The sequence below is a fragment of the Pelophylax lessonae genome, assembly GCF_965119305.1.
Source record: "Pelophylax lessonae genome assembly, chromosome: 3".
NCBI lineage: Eukaryota > Metazoa > Chordata > Amphibia > Anura > Ranidae > Pelophylax > Pelophylax lessonae.
The window spans coordinates 419,795,464-419,814,789 of NC_138770.1; the positions used below are offsets into that span (position 1 = coordinate 419,795,464).

Genomic DNA, 19,326 nt, shown 5'->3' on the forward strand with positions numbered 1-19,326 from the left:
GAAAGCTGAAAATTTGGCATGGGCAGGAAGGGGGTATAAGTGCCCAGTAAGCAAGTGGGTAATAATTATTTGTATTAAATCTGTAACTTTAAATTTAGTGAAGGTTAGCAGTCTCACTAATCATGCCTCATTAGTAAAGCTTAGCCCTGAGTGTGTGCCACTCTATGTGTGTGTCACAAGAATCTCCTCCCTCACAGGAAGTGACTGAGTCCTGGGCAACCAGCACTGTGTCCTAGGCTGCTGCAACACACACAACATAGGAGCTTCTGCTGTCTGATGGTAGTATACTGCTCCTCGTAACCATAAATGATATCTTCTAGCTAGGGAGTTAGGGAATGTGATTCTGTTTTCACCTGAACGGCAATGCACTATTATTGATGTCTACTTTTACCAATATAAACAGTTTGAGGAGATCACATTGTAATATGTAACATGGACAGCAGAGGGCAGCATTAGCACAGCAAACCTACAGACAGGGGGCTGACATAGAGAATATGCCTGTGAAGTGGGAAGCATTAGATGCATTTAGTATGTGATTGTGCATTTACTAGGTTTTCACAAAGTGTTGTCATTGCTTACAGAGAATGGATTCTCCAGCGTTCACTGTGGAAGCCCAGTATATTAAGAATCTGCAGCAACAAGTCTATTTCCTGGAAATGGAGGCCAGCTTTCTATATCCTTTTCTGTACAGTTGATGGAGTTACGTAAGGTAAAAGGGCAGTAAACGCAACGTAAACCGCTCGCGAGAGAAATGCAGGCGCTGCAATGTTGATCTATTTATAAAAATGCTAGTTGCCTGGCTTTTTATAACCACTTGCTGTCCTTGCATGCACGTTACCTTTGGCTAGAAATTTACTTAGAACTCCCAAACATTGTATACTTTCTGAAAGCAAAGGTCCTGGAAAATAAAATGTTGGCGGTTGCAATTTTTTATGTTGCAGGATATTTATGCAGCCATATATCAAACACAAATTTCCAGGAAAAAAATTGTATTTATTTATTGCGGGTACTTTATATAGCACAGTCAATTTACATATATATATATATGGTGCAGTCATGTCAGTCCCTGCCCTTAGCCTGGGTTCACACTACTGCGATGCGGGGAACCAGCGCGAGTCTAGTGCCCGCGTCGCATCTCCCCCGCAGGCAGTCCACACTGCCCTCTGCAAACCACTGCAGGTGTCAATGCAAAGTTAAAAACACCCCCCAGGTCGGTTCGCAGATCGCAGTGTGAACTGTAAATTCAAACAGGAATCGGACCGCATGGGTGTTCACATATGACTCCAGTGCGGGAAATAAAAGGTTCCTGCAACTTTTTCGTGCAAATCCAATGTAAGTTCAGCCATATAACTGTATAGCAGAATTCGCATTGTACAGACATCACATGTGATCTGCACAGCAATGTGCTGCGAATCACATGCTACGTCTGTCTTCACAACAGTGTGAACCCAGGGCCAAGTTATTGTAAGGTCCGGTTCACACTTATGCGATGCGGGAAGGCTGCGAATCCACAGCCTGTTCCCGCATCGCACACGCACCCCCGGCAGTTTACACTGCCATATGCGATACGCTGGGGGTGTCAATGTAATCTTAATGACACCCCCAGTTTGATCGCATATCGCAGTGCGATCTTGCAGTTCGCACAGGATCGGATCGCACAAGTGTGAACCGCTGTGCGATCCGATCCTGATGCGGCTGCAAAAAAGGGTCCTGTGCGTGTTTGCTACAGGTGCGGTGCGAATTTAGCCATACAAAGTGTATGGCTAAACTCGCACCGCACAGCCGATCGCATGTAATGAAGGAGCAGTGCGCTCCGACATTACATGCGAACCCCGCACTCGCATAAGTGTGAACCGGGGCTAAAGTCTCATTTTTTTATTTTTAAATAACAAACATTTTTTACTTACTTGCTCTATGTAAGGGTTTTGCACAGGGCAGCCCAGATCCTCCTCTTCTCGGGTCCCTGGCTGGAGCTCCTGCCCCTCCCTTCTGTTGAGTGCCCCCACAGCAAGCAGCTTGCTATGGGGGCACCTGAGCCAAGCTGTAGCTTCGTGTATTCATTCAGATATGGAGCTGCCTTTTGGCCCCACCCTCTCTCTCCCCTGATTAGCTAGTTTGATTGACAGCAGCAGGGAGCCAATGGCGCCACTTCTGTGTCCCAGCCATACAGGAGAGAGAGTCCTGGACAGCTGAAGCACGTGTGGTCATCACTGGATAGAGAGGGGGGCTCAGGTAAGTATGAGGGGGGCTGCTGCACACCGAAGGCTTTTTATCTTAATGAAAAGAATGCCTTAAGATAAAAAACCTTCTGACTTTACAACCCCTTTAAGGAATTTACAATCTAGGGTCCGTATCTCACATTTTATATACATACCAGGGCCAATTTAGACAGGATCCAATTACCTTCCAGCATGTCTCTGGACTGTGGGAGGAAACCCATGCAGGCACATAGAGAAAATGCAAACTCCAAGCAGGTAGTGCTGTGGTTGGGATTCAAACCAACAACCCTAGTGTGGCTAGGCAGAAGTACTACCTACTTAGCCACTTGTGCACACAAACACAATATAATCCTTAGCTTTTTTATACAATATAAAGATGATGTTGCGTCAAGTAAATAGATATCAAACATACCAAGACTTCAAATTGGTGACAAATTTTGATACCTAAATTTTTTCATAGATGATGCTTTAATAGTCTTTACAGGTTATAATTTTGAAGTTAACCATTAATTATGACCCTGAAATTATTGCTCTCGTTCAAGACATTCGCAGCAATACCTCATATGTGGTGCAATCACTGTTTACGTACACATGCTGGACCTATGCATGCGTGTGCATTTGTGTATGTGCAGAGGGACAGAGGTTATTCTACTTTTTTTTTTATTATTACAGTTTTTCATTGAACTTTATTGCTATTGTAAGGAGGGTTCTCACTACAGTAAAAAGTGATAAGGCAGCTGTAGAGCCACCCATATTACCTTTACTGAACAGTTGATCACCAGCTGTTAAAAATGATATCAAGCACAAGGCTGCAGCTTGATTGAATTTCATTGCTTTTTTAGGGCTGGTTCACACCACAAAAACGCACTCCAGATCGGTTCCAGATGCGTGTCTGCATGCATATTTTTTCAATGCTTTCTGGTGCGTTTGTTATGCGTTTTTTGATGTGTTTTTCGGATGCACTCCAGATGCTTTTTTTCTTCTATTTTCCTGATTTTTTTTCTTTCACTGTACTGATGCCCAGTGCATATTTTTATGCCTTCCAGTGCATTTGTGATGTATTTTACCACATTCCAGTACAGTCCAGTGCAGGAAAAATGCAGCATGTTCTACTTTTTTTCTGAAACTGGAATGCTCTGGAATTGACCACACTGGTGTGAGCTATGCCATTGGAAACCATATAGCCTACTTTCCATGCATTTTTGATGCAGAAAAAAACTGGATTGGACTGCCTGTGGTGTGAACTGGCCCTGAATTTTTTTTTTTTCAATAAATCTCTACACCTAGGTAGAGGCACCCTCTTTAGTTTGGGTTATATATTTCTCTTCACTTCCGGTCTCACAGAAAAAACAGTAATAGGGCTCCTTTCACACTTGTGCGACTTAGGATCCGACTTGTGAGATCCAAAGTCGCAGGATATGTGAGATGCCATGTATCTCTATGAGAGCGGTTCCAATTGACTCTACTGAAGTTGCTGTGACTTCAGAAAAGGTTCCTGTACTACTTTGATCCAACCTCAATGCCAGAAAGTGTAAAAGTCTTATCAAAGTCACTGAAAAGTCGAACTCCAAAGTTGAACTCAAAATCGTGCAACTTTGGAGTCTGCTAGTGTGAAAGGAGCCTAAGGGTCATTTCACACCAACGATCCGATCAGAGCCACCTGTCAGTTTTTAAGGCGGATCTGATCGGATCCTCCATGCACCCCTATGGGGCAGCGGATGTCAGTGGAGACATGTCCACTGACAGCCGCTGCCATCCACACCCGATCCTGTCCGGTAAATCCGGACGGATGGAAACCCTATTTTCCATCTCTCCAGGGGATCAGATGGGATCGGATGAGAGTGGAAAGGCGGTCTGCTCTTATCCAATTCCCTATAGAGAGCAGCGGGCTCTGAAGTCATCTGATCCGGCCCCCTGTGCTAGGGTGACCAGAGGTCCCCGGACTTAGGACACTGTCCCCGCTTTGCATTGCCGATACTGTGCGGGGGCACCCAGGGCCGGCCATACCATTGGGCTGCCTCCGGAGGGGAAGGGGAGGGTGAGCGCCTCCTGATTACAAAGAGCAGGGTTCTTCTCCTTACCCTGCTCGGCCGCTGTCATACGAAGTCACGCCTCCTACCTATGATAGACAGCACAGTGGTAATGTCTATTATAGAAGTCGGTCCAGGAGGCGTGACTTCGTATGAGAGCGCCCGCGCCGGGTAAGGAGAAGAAACCTGCTCTTTGTAATCAAGAGGCGCTCTAATTCCCGGGCACGAATCACTCTGCATTAAGGGGGGCACTAATCACTCTGCATTAAGGGGGGCACTAATCATTCTGCATTAAGGGGGGCACTAATCACTCTGCATTAAGGGGGCACTAATCACTCTGCATTAGGGGGGCACTAATCACTCTACATTAAGGGGGGCACTAATCACTCTGCATTAAGGGGGACACTAATCACTCTGCATTAAGGGGGGCACTAATCACTGCATTACATTTTTGAAAATGTTTATTTTTCAACCGCTTTAATAGTTTAACTGAGCCAGCACACTCATGGAAGCCTAAAAAAAGGAAAAATGGACATGTATTCATACCTATCTTTGCTTTTATAAATGATATATATACTTATATTTATTAGTAGTATTGGTGTGCTAGCTCATTTTTACTTTCTTAAGAAAAAGGAAATAGATGTGTCAAATAACATACTATTAGAGAGCATATTCTTAACTCCAGATTTTCACTCGTGGGCAGACTAAAAAGGCCAAAGAACTTTCACCACAACTCACCATGGAGGCAGAGCACCTGCTTGGGAAATTGTTGGTAATAGACTATTTTCTTTTTTTTACTATATTTTTTGTAAATATACAGCAATACTCATGCTTCTAGGGTACATGTGAATGAACACTACGTAAAATAACCTAAATAATTAATCGTTTTATTTATTAGATTGTAATTCTATTGTAGATGGCACTACATCACCAGTACCTACATCCCAAAGTTATTATAAAATAAGACGCATAAAATGATCATCTGTAATTATTGCATCAGTATCACATTAATAGCCTCCCATAACAAATACATGCAATCATTTATAAATAAAACATAGCATTGTATGATTTGTCTTATACGTCCTATGTAAGTATCTTATCATGATACAATATACATTATACCCCCACATGCTTGAATGCATGCTTGACAACATTGAGGCATGCTCCTAATGAGACCATGGATGGTGTCCTGGGGTATTTCCTCCCAGATCTGGACCTGGGCATCACTGAGCTCGTGAATAGACTGAGGTGCAACCTGGCGGCATCGGAGGGACCGAAACATAATGTCCCAGAGGTGTTCTATTGGATTTAGGTCAGGCGAGCATAGAGGCTATTCAATGGTATCAATATATTTATCCTCCAGGAACTGGCTGCATAATCTCGCCACATGAGACCGGGCATTGTCGTGCACCAGGAGGAACCCAGGACCCACTGCACCAGCATAGAATTTGATAATGGGTCCAAGGATTCATCTCTATACCTAATGGCAGTCAGGGTGCCATTGTCTAGTCTGTAGAGGTTTGTGCATCCCTCCGTGGATATGCCTTCCCAGACCATCACTGTCCCACCACCAAACCGGTCATGCTGAACAATGGTACAGGCAGAATAATGTTCTCCACGGCTTCTGCAGATCCTTTAACGTCTGTCTACTTAGGGTGAACCTGCTCTCATCCGTGAAAAGCACATGGCGCCAGTTGTGGACCTGCCTAATCTGGTGTTCAATGCCAATTGAGCTGCACGGTGCCAGGCAGTGAGCACAGGGCTCACTGGAGGATGTCAGGCCCTCAGGCCACCCTCATGAATTCTGTTTCTGATTGTTTGGTCAGAGACATTTACACCAATGGCCTGCTTGGGGTCATGTTGTAGGGCATGTTGGCAGTGCTCATCCTGTTCCTCCTTGCACAAAGGAGCAGATACCGGTCCTGCTGATGGGTTAAGGACCTTCTATGGCCCTGTCCAGCTCTCCTGGAGTAACTGTCCATCTCCTGGAATCTCCTCCATGCTCTTGAGACTGTGCTGGGAGACAAACCAAACCTTCTGGCAATGGCACATATTATTGTGCCATCCTGGAGGAGTTGGACTGTCTGTGCAACCTCTATAGGGTCCAGGTATCGCCTCATGCTACCAGTAGTGACATTGACCCTAGCCAAATGCAAAACTAGTGGATAACAGTGCAAAAAGATGACTAGGGAAAAACATGTTAGTGGCCTCCACCTGTAAAACCATTCCTGTTTTGGAGGTCTTCTCATTGTTGCCCATCTAGTGCACCTGTAAACTTCATTAACACCAAAGCAGCTAAAACTGATTAACTCCCTCTGCTACTTAACTGACCAGATCAATATCCCAGGAGTTTAATTGACTTGATGCTATACTCTGATTAAAGAGTGTGTTCCTTTAATTGATTTAGGCAGTGTGTATATGTGTATATATGTGTGTATATATATATATTTATATATATATATATATATATATATATATATATTTATATATATTTTTTTTTTCATATACAGTATAACTGATAATTTTTTCTGCTTGATTTTAGAATTTGATTTGATGAATGATATTCTATTTTTAAAACTATCTGTAAGCAAACATATTGTGCATCTTTTTTGTTTTCTGCACTATTGGAATCTCACAACTCTATGCAGCCTTCTGCAATAGAAACAAAGTTAAAATCAGAGCTTGAACTATGCTATACAAACAATGCCCATCCCAACTAAAGTGGTAAAAGATGTGCTAGATCCTTAGCTTCCCTCAAGAAGCTGCAGCTCAAAGCCCTGTTTCTGTATCAGACACATGCTAAGACATTTTTTTGTGTAATCTCTGCCAAGAGGTTTAGGAGTGTGAAGTTCAGGGAGAGGTAGACTGAACCTTAATCTTCCCCTTGACTTGAGTCTATGTGACTAATCTCTCGAGGTATGTTTGGTAGAGTGACTGGCACCAGAGGAAGCCGAGAGGAGCAGCACATCTAAGCACATCTTTGACCATTTTTTATTACAATATATCATGGATACACATTCAGGATGTCTGAGGCTGCTTTTTTGATAGTACAAGTCCAGAAATCATCAAAGCAGCCAGTTTAACCCTGCTCATTACTCTGCAGTGGCAATGGATTCATCCTTTTTTATGTGACAAACTTACTTTTTTGGACCAATTGTACAGTGCCTGATTTTTCTGCATCATTTCTGCAAATGATAATAGCTTTCTAAGTACTGCACCATATATTCCTGTAGGAAAAAGGATTCATAAAGCATAAAAATGGACATTTTATAGCCACATATTTACCGAGCCTTTAGTTTGATTTACAAACATTCCCGGCAATTGTTTAGATAAAACTTTACCATAAAACGAACCCCCTGACCAATCCTGTTTAGCATTTCCATCAGAGGGCAGATAGATGCATTCAGAAATTTTATAGCTGGATTTGCAGGCAAAAGGAGTCACACAATTAGGAAAAAATATTGCACCACTCTTAGTAAAAATTGAAGAGTTGGATTTCTGTTAATCCTTTGCAAGTAATATTTGATAATTTCAGACAAGTATCTAACATTTTAAATGTCCTGCTCTAAGTTTCTGGTATGTTATATAATTTATAAAACAAGCAGGTTTACTACTCAAATCCATAGGTGTGCGCGGCCTAATGCTTTAGGGTGTGCACACCAAAGCTCAAACACAGACTACCGATCACTCACAATGTTCATTCAGAAAGGGAAGGGGCCGGCAAATTATATATTTACCGGCCCCTTTCCCCGCTCATCTTAAAACATCCCGACAGCAACAGCCGGCTGGAGAGGAGTGGAGGGAAACCAGAAGATCTGTGGGGGTAAGGGGGAGGGGAGCCCATGCAGTAGGGGGAATCTGTGCTGCACAGGGTGATTGGGGTGTGCCTGGGCACACCTGGCACACCCTGTGCGCACACCTATGCTCAAATCTAATGTGTTTTAACACATAGCTGGCTCCATACAGCTCTTTGTAGGCTTGAATGTTCAGTGTAAGTAGGATTTCTGACCCCGTTATTTCATTATTTCCATTATTTCATTCCTCTGAGATCAACAGCACTGCAATCATTCAGTCCCCGCAGGCCAGCGTGCTGGGTGTAATCCTGGATTTTGACCTCTCTTTACAACCCCACATTACATAGTATTACATAGTTAGCCAGGTTGAAAAAAGACACAAGTCCATCCTGTTCAACCAGCAAAAAAACAAGTAGAGTGATACTGTTACCTTTTTTTTCCTATGACCTTCGATCACATTCAATTACTATCCAAATGTCCCTGCCTTAAACTACTCAACATTTACAAAATTCACCCCTTTTTAACAAATGACACCACAATGCTTCTAATTCAAGCCTTTTGTTATCTCGCACATCCAATTTTGTAACTCGTGGGACTACCTATACACAATCTAGCGCCCTTTTAGTCCATCATAAATGCTGCTGCCAAACTCATCCACCTAACTAATTACTCAATGTTTTTCAATTCCTCCACTCATCCAGCACATAGAATGCAAAAAAATTACCACAACGTACAAAGCCATCCACAACTCTTCCCCAAATTACATCACCAGCCTCATTTCAAAATATCACCCAAAATGTCCTCTTCATTCTTTCCTAGACCTCTAGCTCACTCATGACATCCTCCCAGAGCTCTGTACTGTGGGGGGAGGTCTAGAGCCTTTTACTGGGTAGAAGGGTGGAGTTGGGGGGTGGGAAGCTCTGTACTTTGGTAGGTTCTGTGCTGGGGAGGAGAGAAGGGTGGGGGGGGGGGGTGCTCTATACTGTGCGGTGCACGCTCCGGAGTCCTGTGCCCTGTGATGGGCACTCCAAAATTCTGCGCCCTGTGCAATTTGCAGTTCTGAGCCCTGAGCACACCTGCTTTTTGGTGTTGCGTGCTGCACACATCACTTTACCTTGTTCCCAAGAGACAATTGTGTAGAAAGGATGGAAATGAAAAGAAATCATGATTACTGGTAGTATAATACAAGTTTCACCTTATTTACTAAGCTCAATAAACATTCACTTTCTCAAGTGAACAGGCCTATTCCTTTAATACATGATCCCCAGTGAATACAATTTTGAAAAAAAGATTGGTAAAATACAGGTCCTTCTCAAAAAATTAGCATATTGTGATAAAGTTCATTATTTTCTGTAATGTACTGATAAACATTAGACTTTCATATATTTTAGATTCATTACACACAACTGAAGTAGTGCAAGCCTTTTATTGTTTTAATATTGATGATTTTGGCATACAGCTCATGAAAACCCAAAATTCCTATCTCAAAAAATTAGCATATTTCATCCGACCAATAAAAGAAAAGTGTTTTTAATACAAAAAAAAGTCAACCTTCAAAAAATTATGTTCAGTTATGCACTTAATACTTGGTCGGGAATCCTTTTGCAGAAATGACAGCTTCAATGCGGCGTGGCATGGAGGCAATCAGCCTGTGGCACTGCTGAGGTGTTACGGAGGCCCAGGATGCTTCGATAGCGGCCTTGAGCTTATCCAGAATGTTTGGTCTTGTGTCTCTCAACTTTCTCTTCACAACATCCCACAGATTCTCTATGGGGTTCAGGTCAGGAGAGTTGGCAGGCCAATTGAGCACAGTAATACCATGGTCAGTAAACAATTTACCAGTGGTTTTGGCACTGTGAGCAGGTGCCAGGTCGTGCTGAAAAATGAAATCTTCATCTCCATAAAGCTTTTCAGCAGATGGAAGCATGAAGTGCTCCAAAATCTCCTGATAGCTAGCTGCATTGACCCTGCCCTTGATAAAACACAGTGGACCAACACCAGCAGCTGACATGGCACCCCAGACCATCACTGACTGTGGGTACTTGACACTGGACTTCAGGCATTTTTGCATTTCCCTCTCCCCAGTCTTCCTCCAGACTCTGGCACCTTGATTTCCGAATGACATGCAAAATTTGCTTTCATCTGAAAAAAGTACTTTGGACCACTGAGCAACAGTCCAGTGCTGCTTCTCTGTAGCCCAGGTCAGGCGCTTCTGCCGCTGTTTCTGGTTCAAAAGTGGCTTGACCTGGGGAATGCGGCACCTGTAGCCCATTTCCTGCACACGGTGGCTCTAGATGTTTCTACTCCAGACTCAGTCCACTGCTTCCGCAGGTCCCCCAAGGTCTGGAATCGGTCCTTCTCCACAATCTTCCTCAGGGTCCGGTCACCTCTTCTCGTTGTGCAGCGTTTTCTGCCACACTTTTTCCTTCCCACATACTTCCCACTGAGGTGCCTTTATACAGCACTCTGGGAACAGCCTATTCGTTCAGAAATTTCTTTGTGTCTTACCCTCTTGCTTGAGGGTGTCAATGATGGCCTTCTGGACAGCAGTCAGGTCGGCAGTCTTACCCATGATTGCGGTTTTGAGTAATGAACCAGGCTGGGAGTTTTTAAAAGCCTCAGGAATCTTTTGCAGGTGTTTATAGTTGATTAGTTGATTCAGATGATTAGGTTAATAGCTCGTTTAGAGAACCTTTTCATGATATGCTAATATTTTGAGATAGGAATTTTGGTTTTTCATGAGCTGTATGCCAAAATTATCAATATTAAAACAATAAAAGGCTTGCACTACTTCAGTTGTGTGTAATGAATCTAAAATATATGAAAGTCTAATGTTTATCAGTACATTACAGAAAATAATGAACTTTATCACAATATGCTAATTTTTTGAAAAGGACCTGTATGTAAACCTAATCTCAAATGTTGTAGAGACAAAAGCAAGCAAATTGGAAGTCCATTGCCTATTTCACGCTCCTCTATGCATTAAGACTAATGCCCCATACACACGTGCAGATTATCTGCAGACTTTTGTCTGCAGACTTACCAAAACCATATAATATGAGGTCAAACCTAAACACTTTCAATTTGTATGCAATCCGGCAGGCCCTTGCACTACATAGAAAAGGTAAGTCTGCAGACAAAAGTCTGCAGATAATCTGCACGTGTGTATGGGGCATTACAAGTACCTCTTCCCTGGTTTTCATGGGACAGAGATCTGCAGTTACATTTTTCACCAGCAACCTGTGATGTCAAGTACTGCAAAAAATATCAAACAGGACACTTCTAAGTAAAGCAAGTGACAGTGGTAAGATCAGGGAACGCTAGATAAAATTTGTAAGGGGAATTGTAAAAAACTGGACAGAAGGATGGATGGGTGATAGTTCTGATGGAGTGCCTAAACATTTTAAAGGTATGCACAGTCTAGGATAAGGAAGTTATCTAGGATAGTTTTGCTAAAAAACAAGCAGAATTATACTGTTACCTTTTTTTCCTAGGACCTTCGATCAGAGGGCCAAGGCTTAAAGCTTGAAGTGAAACGTAAAGATGCAAATTTACTAATGCTGCAGCGTGATCTAGAATACGTGAAAGAGCAAATCAGAAAAGCTGACGGTAACTAACTGTATATTCATTAAATTACATTTACTGGAGAAGTAAGTGTTTTGCTGTGGAGGCCAGGTTAAAAAAAATGCTCTACCAAATGCTACTCTAAGAAGAAAATGCAAGCACTTCTTTTTGCACTGAACAATTCCATAAAATCTTTTACTGGGTAGACACGGTGTTTAAACTACTTAACAGCAATGTAACATTATCAATCTATTCTAGTTACACATGGATTTGTGTATTTACAGTATAGTAAACACTGTGACATGGCAAACAAGATTTGCCACAGAGCGAGTACATTAAAGCAGCAATGAATTGAATTCGGCAAAATTGCCATTTATTTAGCTGTATTCAACAAAGTTTGAACATTCAAAATTTTGTCAAAAAATAAATTTTTTTGGGTTTAAAGCTAATATCTTAATCGTATAGTACAGGACACAAGCAAAGTATTCCTGGATCCATGGTTTTAGGATCATACTTTCAAGTGATTAGAGACACTGGAAAGCTTTTGAGGACATGCCCACTGGGCACCTCCCCTATAACTCTACCCCACTCCATGAATCCCCAGTTTTGTGCTAGTGTCCTAGGGTGATTGACCTCTTCTCCTTCACTGAGAAATCCCTCTTAGCTTAACCACTTTTTAATTTTCCTTTATTATTTTGTCTTTGAATTCTTCAATCAATTTCTCACGGCCTTCTAATGCCGGATCGGCGCAAGCTTGATAAACGTTGAGACTGAGATCCCACAAAGTAGGGACAGCCTATAAGGTTGCTTTGGGCACTGGACCCTGCATGGTCGCTCACCTTGGCAACAGGTGGAGTCAGGGTACTATATAGGTCAGGGGCTGTGGTCTATCTCTATGGAACCCAGTCCCTGAAGACCCCTTTGTGGTTATGGCCACTGAGATGGGGGAAGCCTGGACTTTAAATGCAGTTAAGCATCGTGAACAGGTAAGACATGGTCACCTTGTATACTTCTGACTGTGTCTCAGCCGCAGATCACACGTTTTATCTCCAATTCTTATAGGGTACTCAGGTTCTTCTTCCCGCTCTTCTGCCTTGAGAATTCACTAGACGGGTGTACACCCAGGATTCTGCATTCTCCTTTTGGACACGCTTACTCTTCATTCCGCATCCTACTCCGTGAGTACCCAACAGGGGAATTTCCTCATGCGCAGCTGTAGCAGAGACCAGGTGAAAGATAGAATGTCAGTCTGTGGTTTTGCAATGGCTATCTACCAAAGGCCCGCAGGACAGGAGCTGGCTCTAGCACAGGTCTCTGCATCCGATTCTAGGTATATTTCTGGCGTGCAACTAGCAGCCTACCTGACAAAGGCAACGTTTTCTGTATCTGTGTCACAATTCCTTAGACAAATAACAACTTTATTACAGCCATCTTTGCTCAGAGCTCAAAAATGCCATGCCTCTTCCCCTACCCCCATTTCTCTGCCTCAGCCGGACCCCAATATGCCTGTCTTATATGAGGCAGACACAGAAGGGTATGAGGAGAACACAAAGGCAATATTGGAGGAACCTTTGTATGATTTTCCTTCCCCAGATTGCCGCTATATTGAATAGGGAACTTTACGCAACATCCTTACTAACATGGAAAAACTCACTGCTACTTTTAAAACCTTCCCTGTTCTTGAACAGATATGTGAAATGTGCAGTTTATTATGATTGAGTCACTCCAGACAGGATTTTACTGCCTTCAAAATCTTTCCCAGACTTTATCCATTGGAAAAAGATTTCACAAACAAATGGCCTGTTCCTGTGCTTGATCCTGCCATCTCTTTCTTAAACAAACATTTCACTGTACCTATTAATGATTTTCCTTTTTTCAAAGATTCTGTAGATAGAAAATTTAGGACGCTCTTAAAGCCGCTCTTTACTCTTGAAGGCCAAACCCTGCAACCAGATTTCGCTGTAGGTTCAGTATGTCAGACTGCAGCTAACTAGACTAGGGCAATAAACACCAACATGACCCTGCTTTTACGGATGGTGCTGCTACAGAGCAATTACAGCAACCTTCCCCTTTGCTTTTTTTGTGTGGATCCCTTAAAGTGGTTCTAAAGCCTTAGGGTTTGTTGTCCAATTCTTGCCTGATATAGGAATCTAACTTCTCAACAGTGGGTTTTCTTTGTCATATTTTTGGTTTCAAGATGTGCCAAATATTTTCAGTTGGTGAAAGGTCTGACCTGCAGGCAGGACAGTGAAGCAGACGGACTCTACTATGAAGCCATGCTGTTGTCATAGATACAGTATACAGTTTAGCATTGTCCTGCCGAAATATGCAAGGCCTTCCCTGAAAAAGATGTCACCTGGATAGTAGCATGGGCTGCTCTAAAACCTGGATATATCTTTCAGTATTGATGGTGCTTTTTCTGATGTGCAAGCTGACTATTCCATATGCACTAATGCACCCCATACCATCAATGATACAGACTTTTAAACTCGGCACTGATAACGAGCCAAAAGGTCCCAATATCCCTTTGAATACTTTGCCTGTGTCCTGTATTGTACTGCAAGATATGGAATTTACAGGTAAGTAAAAATTCCTCTTGTTCATAAATGACTGTTCTCTGACCCATTGGGAAAGTATTACAATATTTTGTTTATACCACTAAATGCCCTAATAATGGCCTGACCAGTGTGCACTGTACAATACACTAAAGTAGCCAAACAGTATTGATATTTTACTGATTTCATCAAAGTAAAGTGAAATCTGATTAATTGTAATTGGTTACTGCACTTCACTTTTCATTAGGGATCGGCTGATTATTGGCAAAGCCGATATGTCAAGGGCCGATCTGCACTTTCCCCGATATACCGGAATAGGCCCCTGAGGTTACAGATATTTCTGATATTTCAGGAAAGTGCTGTACTGGAGTGATGCCTGCAGCTAGAGGCCTCACCCCGGTACCGGCTTCCATAGCCGATGGTTGGCTGTCTTGTAATTACAACCGATGCGGCTGAGAAGCTGCTTGGCTGTCATTACAAGGAGCGGGAGGGGACGCCCACCCCCCCTCCCGCAGCCTTCCACGGCTCGCCCAGGTCTCCTGTCCCACCGGGAGACCCGAGCATCCTACCTGCAGGGCCGCCAAAGAGAAGACCCGATCAAAGCCGCATTCAGCTCTGATCGGGTCTCCATGTAAAAACCCGGAAGTAATGTCATGACATCACTTCGGGTTATTCGGCGCCAGATTAAAAAAAATGACAGCATTCAAAACAGCCAAACTTGGCTGTTTTGAATGCTTTTAAGAGCAGAGGAGGGGGTTGGGGTCTTTTAGACCCCCAGATGCCTCCAACAGTACCTGTCAAGTGTAAAATAAAAAAAAATTTTTTAAATGTACAAAAATATTGGCTAATATCGACCGATACCGATGATCAATAGGCAAAATATCGGTATCGGCATTGAAAATCCGATATCAGTCAATCACTACTTTTCATACTATCTTTGCTCTTTGCAATGCTATATTGAACAAGCTTGAAAATGATTTCCTAATTTGTAACGCCTGTTACACAAAACAAACATTTGCCAATGCTCAGTCCTGCTAACCAGCAGAGACACAAACTATTTCCAATAGGTGCATGCATCTTCAACCATCTTTGTTTTTTTTTGTTTTTGTTTTTTTGCTCTAGTTTCTATCTATTGTATATTAATACTATCAATGAGTGATACAATGGTAGTACCTGATGGCTATAAACAAATGTGTTTTGCGTTGTCTTTGTAGCTTTTCATTCTAAAGAAAAAAAGCAGTTGCTAGAGGAGATTGTTCAGTTGAAGAAGACAAAGGAGCTCACTAACAGACAGATCGCACAGAAGGAGATGGACATACTGCATAGCAAACAGGAGCTTGAACGGGAAACTCTCAGCTTAGCCAACACTAATCAAAAAGTGCAAGTTCTTCAGACACAGGTATACACAACCAGCACTTACAGGTTTATAGTGAACATGTGGTCCTAGAGCAGTGGTTCTTAACCTTGTTGGAGGTACTGAACCCCACCAGTTTCATATGCGCATTCACCGAAACCCTTCTTAATTGGAAAAATAAAATATGATTTTTTCAAATTCAAAACATAGGTATATATTATTTTAGGTATATATTTATACATAGGTGCACAAAATGAACAAAACCATTAAAACATGATTTTCACACAAAAACAAAAACATAATAATGAATATTTACTGCAAATTAGTGTGACTTCTGCTTTTGTCTTTCAGAGACCAGTTCAGAAATGCGTGGCTTTATCTTGGCAAGTGCCACTCTCATGTCATTTTCGCAACAAAGTCTGTTCCTTTTCTTTGTTTTTATGTCCAGCATCCCCCCTTACAGCAGGCCGGGGTGAGGTAAGGTCCCGTCCCCCATATAGATCACCCCCTTTACAGTAGGCCAGAGTGAGGGGGATCTATATGGGGGACCCCGGACCTCACCTCACCCTGGCCTGCTGTAAGGGGGAGATCTATATAGGGGACGGGACATTTCCTCACCCTGGCCTGCTGTAAGGGGAATCTATATGGGGGACCTCTCCTCACCCTGGCCTGCTGTAAGGGGGGATCTATATGGGGGACCTCGGACCTCACCTCACCCTGCTGTAAGGGGGGATCAATATGGGGGACGGGACCTCACCTCACCCTGGCCTGCTGTAAGGGGGAGATCTATATGGGGAACGGGACCTCACTTCAACCTGGCCTGCTGTAAGGGGGGATCTACATAGGGGACCTGGTCCCCCATATAGATCCCCCCTACAGCAGGCCAGGGTGAGGTCCCCCATATAGATCCCAGGTCCCCCATATAGATCCCCCCCTTACAGCAGGCCAGGGTGAGGTGAGGTCCCGTCCACCATAAAGATCTCCCCCCTTACAGCAGGATAGGGTGAGGTGAGGTACGGACCCTGGACTGCTGTAGGGGGGGTCTATATGGGGGACCCCAGAGTGACCTAACCTCACCCTGGCCTGCTGTAAGGGGGGATCTATATGGGGGACCCCAGAGTGACCTAACCTCACCCTGGCCTGCTGTAGGGGGGGATCTATATGGGGGACCTCACCTCACCCTGGCCTACTGTAAGGGGGGATCTATATGGGGGATCATGTCCCCCATATAGATCCCCCTTACAGCAGGCCAGGGTGAGGTGAGGTCCCGTCCCCCATTTAGATCTCCCCCCTTACAGCAGGCCAGGTTCCCCATAAAATAGATCACCTTTACATAGTCTTCTCAGTGTTCTCACACAGTCAGACAGTCAGTCACTAGACTAGTACAGCCAGTACTACTCCAGTCCTACCTTTTTTTCACCTGTGTCCCGACTCTCGATCACAGGCTAGGTTTTCCTCCTGCAGGCTGCAGCACCACTGTCACCACTGGCTCTCTGGCCTCTCACCTGCCGGCTTCTTCTGCTGCTGCGGCTGCCTGGCCTGGTGGTTTTCTCCCGCGCTGCGCTGGGCGGCCGCTGCACGGGTTAGTCCCTCCCCCAGACAGTCCCTCTCCGCACCGCATGCCTGGCCTGTCTCCCCCCCCCCCCCCCCCCCACCACTCCACAGTGGGCGACGCCGGCTCCGGCTGGATCGGATTCGGCCGGGAGCCGAGCTGCACAGCCAGCAGTGAGAGTGAGCCAGGGGCAGAGAGAGCTGCGAGTGTGAGCAGACTCAGCGGGCGGCGGCGGCCAGCCTATCATGACAGAGTGAGTAACATGACACTGCGGAGCGGATGCGCCCCCCCAGATGTTGCGGCCGCCCCCACCTGCACCCCCCACGCTACGCCACTGGATGTTATGTATTTCCATGATGACGGCACGGAGCAGGAGCGGAAGGACATGCCCGAAACTGGAGAAATAGTCCCTGACAGCGAAGTGGTACTAGCGGAGGGTGTGCCGAACCCTCGAGACTGACCCACCGAACCCCTGGGGTTCGATCGAACCCAGGGTAAGAACCACTGTCCTAGAGTCATATTTGCCTTAAAGGGGAAGTTGGTAAATTTTAATGTGGTTCTGGAGTTCAGACATTTTTTTTACCCTAATGTATTCCCTGCATTAGGGTAAAAATGTCCCAGTAGTTGTATCCCCCCACCTACCTAAACACCTACACAAGTCATTTATTTTTTCTACTTTACTTTTTTAATCCAGCACGTGCCCATCTGCAGTGGCGCTCTCCCTTCTTTCTCTTCTCACAGGAAACAGAGACAATAGAGGCTTCTGTCAATCAAATCCTGTCAAGAGGGAGAAGGGGGCAGGGCTGAGCTGCGCTGTGTGTGTCTATGAACGCATGCCTGCACGAATGCCCCCATAGCAAGCTGACTGCACTTGCGGAGAGGAGTTGTCCAGTATACCTTATTTTTTATTTTAAGAAAAAACAGCCTTTTATAACCACTTTAAGATATTGTCAGGAACCATAAACCAGGCAGAGACAGAAATTGCAGTTAAAATCACACCTTTAATAACATAGCAAAATTAACACCGTTCAGGAACCTAGTCCAAATCTGAAGCCAGTTGGATACCAGAGTGGGTAATCAGAAGAGCAGGGGTCAGGAAGCCAGAAATCAGAGTAGTAAGGAGCAAAAGCAGGAACAGGTATCGGAAAAGAAGAGAAGTCAGCCAAGCCAAGTTATACACAGGAACACACTGAAGATTCTATAACACGCAAAGGCATGGAGGGGATGAGCAAAGCTGTTTAAATAGCCAAAAGGGGCTGACTGTAGGCTGGACTAATGAGACAGGTAATGGCAACCAGGTGAGTCACTGTGGAAGCAACAAGTGGCTGGTAATTAACCCCTCCCAAAAATAAAAATGTCAAAAGTAGAAGAAGAGGAAAATCACAACTTCCCCATTTTGATGAAGTTCAGCTTTAAATATGGACTCTAGCTAGCTAAATACACAGTTGAAATACAAAATTATCTGCCAAAGCATTTGTAAATTTGTCCAGCCTGTGCAGGGATTTAGAGCTTGTGTACACAGGCTCAGTGTATTGACCTTCCTTCTCCCAATCCTAATGTGCAGGGAATTACAAAAGTGTGATATCAAGACAAATGTAGGTTGCATTTAAAATATATTTATTTTTAATGAATGTAAAATTGTATTACATTCAGTTTTTTTTATGTCTGCCTAAGTTTACCTTTTTAAAGGCTTTTTTATTTATTTAATTTTATTATGATCTTGTATAGAATATATGTGTTCTTATTAAATGCAAATACTTGTAGATTAGCCACTTCAGCAGGAACTGGCCGAGATTTGAACTGTTAGGCTACGTTCACATGTGGGCGTCACTGCGATTCTGCCCGCGATCCAGAAATCATTGAAAATCGCGGGACGCCTGTGCGATGCCCATGATTTGCAATGGCACCCCAAACGCTGTGCGATGTTGCCGCGATTTCCGCCTGCCGAATCGCGGTAACATCACGCAAACAGAGCTTCTTTTGTGCGTCATGCATCCCGCGATTTTGTTTGCGCGATGTTACGGAGATTCGGCAGGCTGAAATCGCGGCAACATCGCACAGCGTTTGGGGTGCCATTGCAAATCACGGGCATCGCACAGGCGTCCCGCGATTTTCAATGATTTCTGGATCGCGGGCAGAGTCGCAGTGATTCTGCCCGCGATCCGCTATGCCCACATGTGAACGTAGCCTTATGGAGATTGTGTTTTCCCACCCCTAGCTATGTAACACTGCTCTAGTGGCTAATCTGATACATTTAA

The 19,326-nt window shown here is 44.0% G+C and overlaps 1 protein-coding gene across 1 annotated transcript in view; it reads left to right on the top strand.

The window, feature by feature from the left end:
• Positions 1-537: 537 nt before the first annotated feature.
• The window catches only part of LOC309551408 (uncharacterized protein), a gene marked incomplete at its 3' end in the record, with an annotated part of 50,293 nt that continues 31,504 nt past the window's right edge, over positions 538-19,326 (top strand). The window contains exons 1-4 of the mRNA XM_082251982.1: positions 538-673; positions 4,943-5,021; positions 11,538-11,652; positions 15,377-15,561. Of these exons, the coding sequence (XP_082108108.1) occupies positions 585-673; positions 4,943-5,021; positions 11,538-11,652; positions 15,377-15,561 (468 nt within the window). The 5' untranslated portion in view covers positions 538-584. The remainder of the gene's footprint in view (positions 674-4,942; positions 5,022-11,537; positions 11,653-15,376; positions 15,562-19,326) is intronic.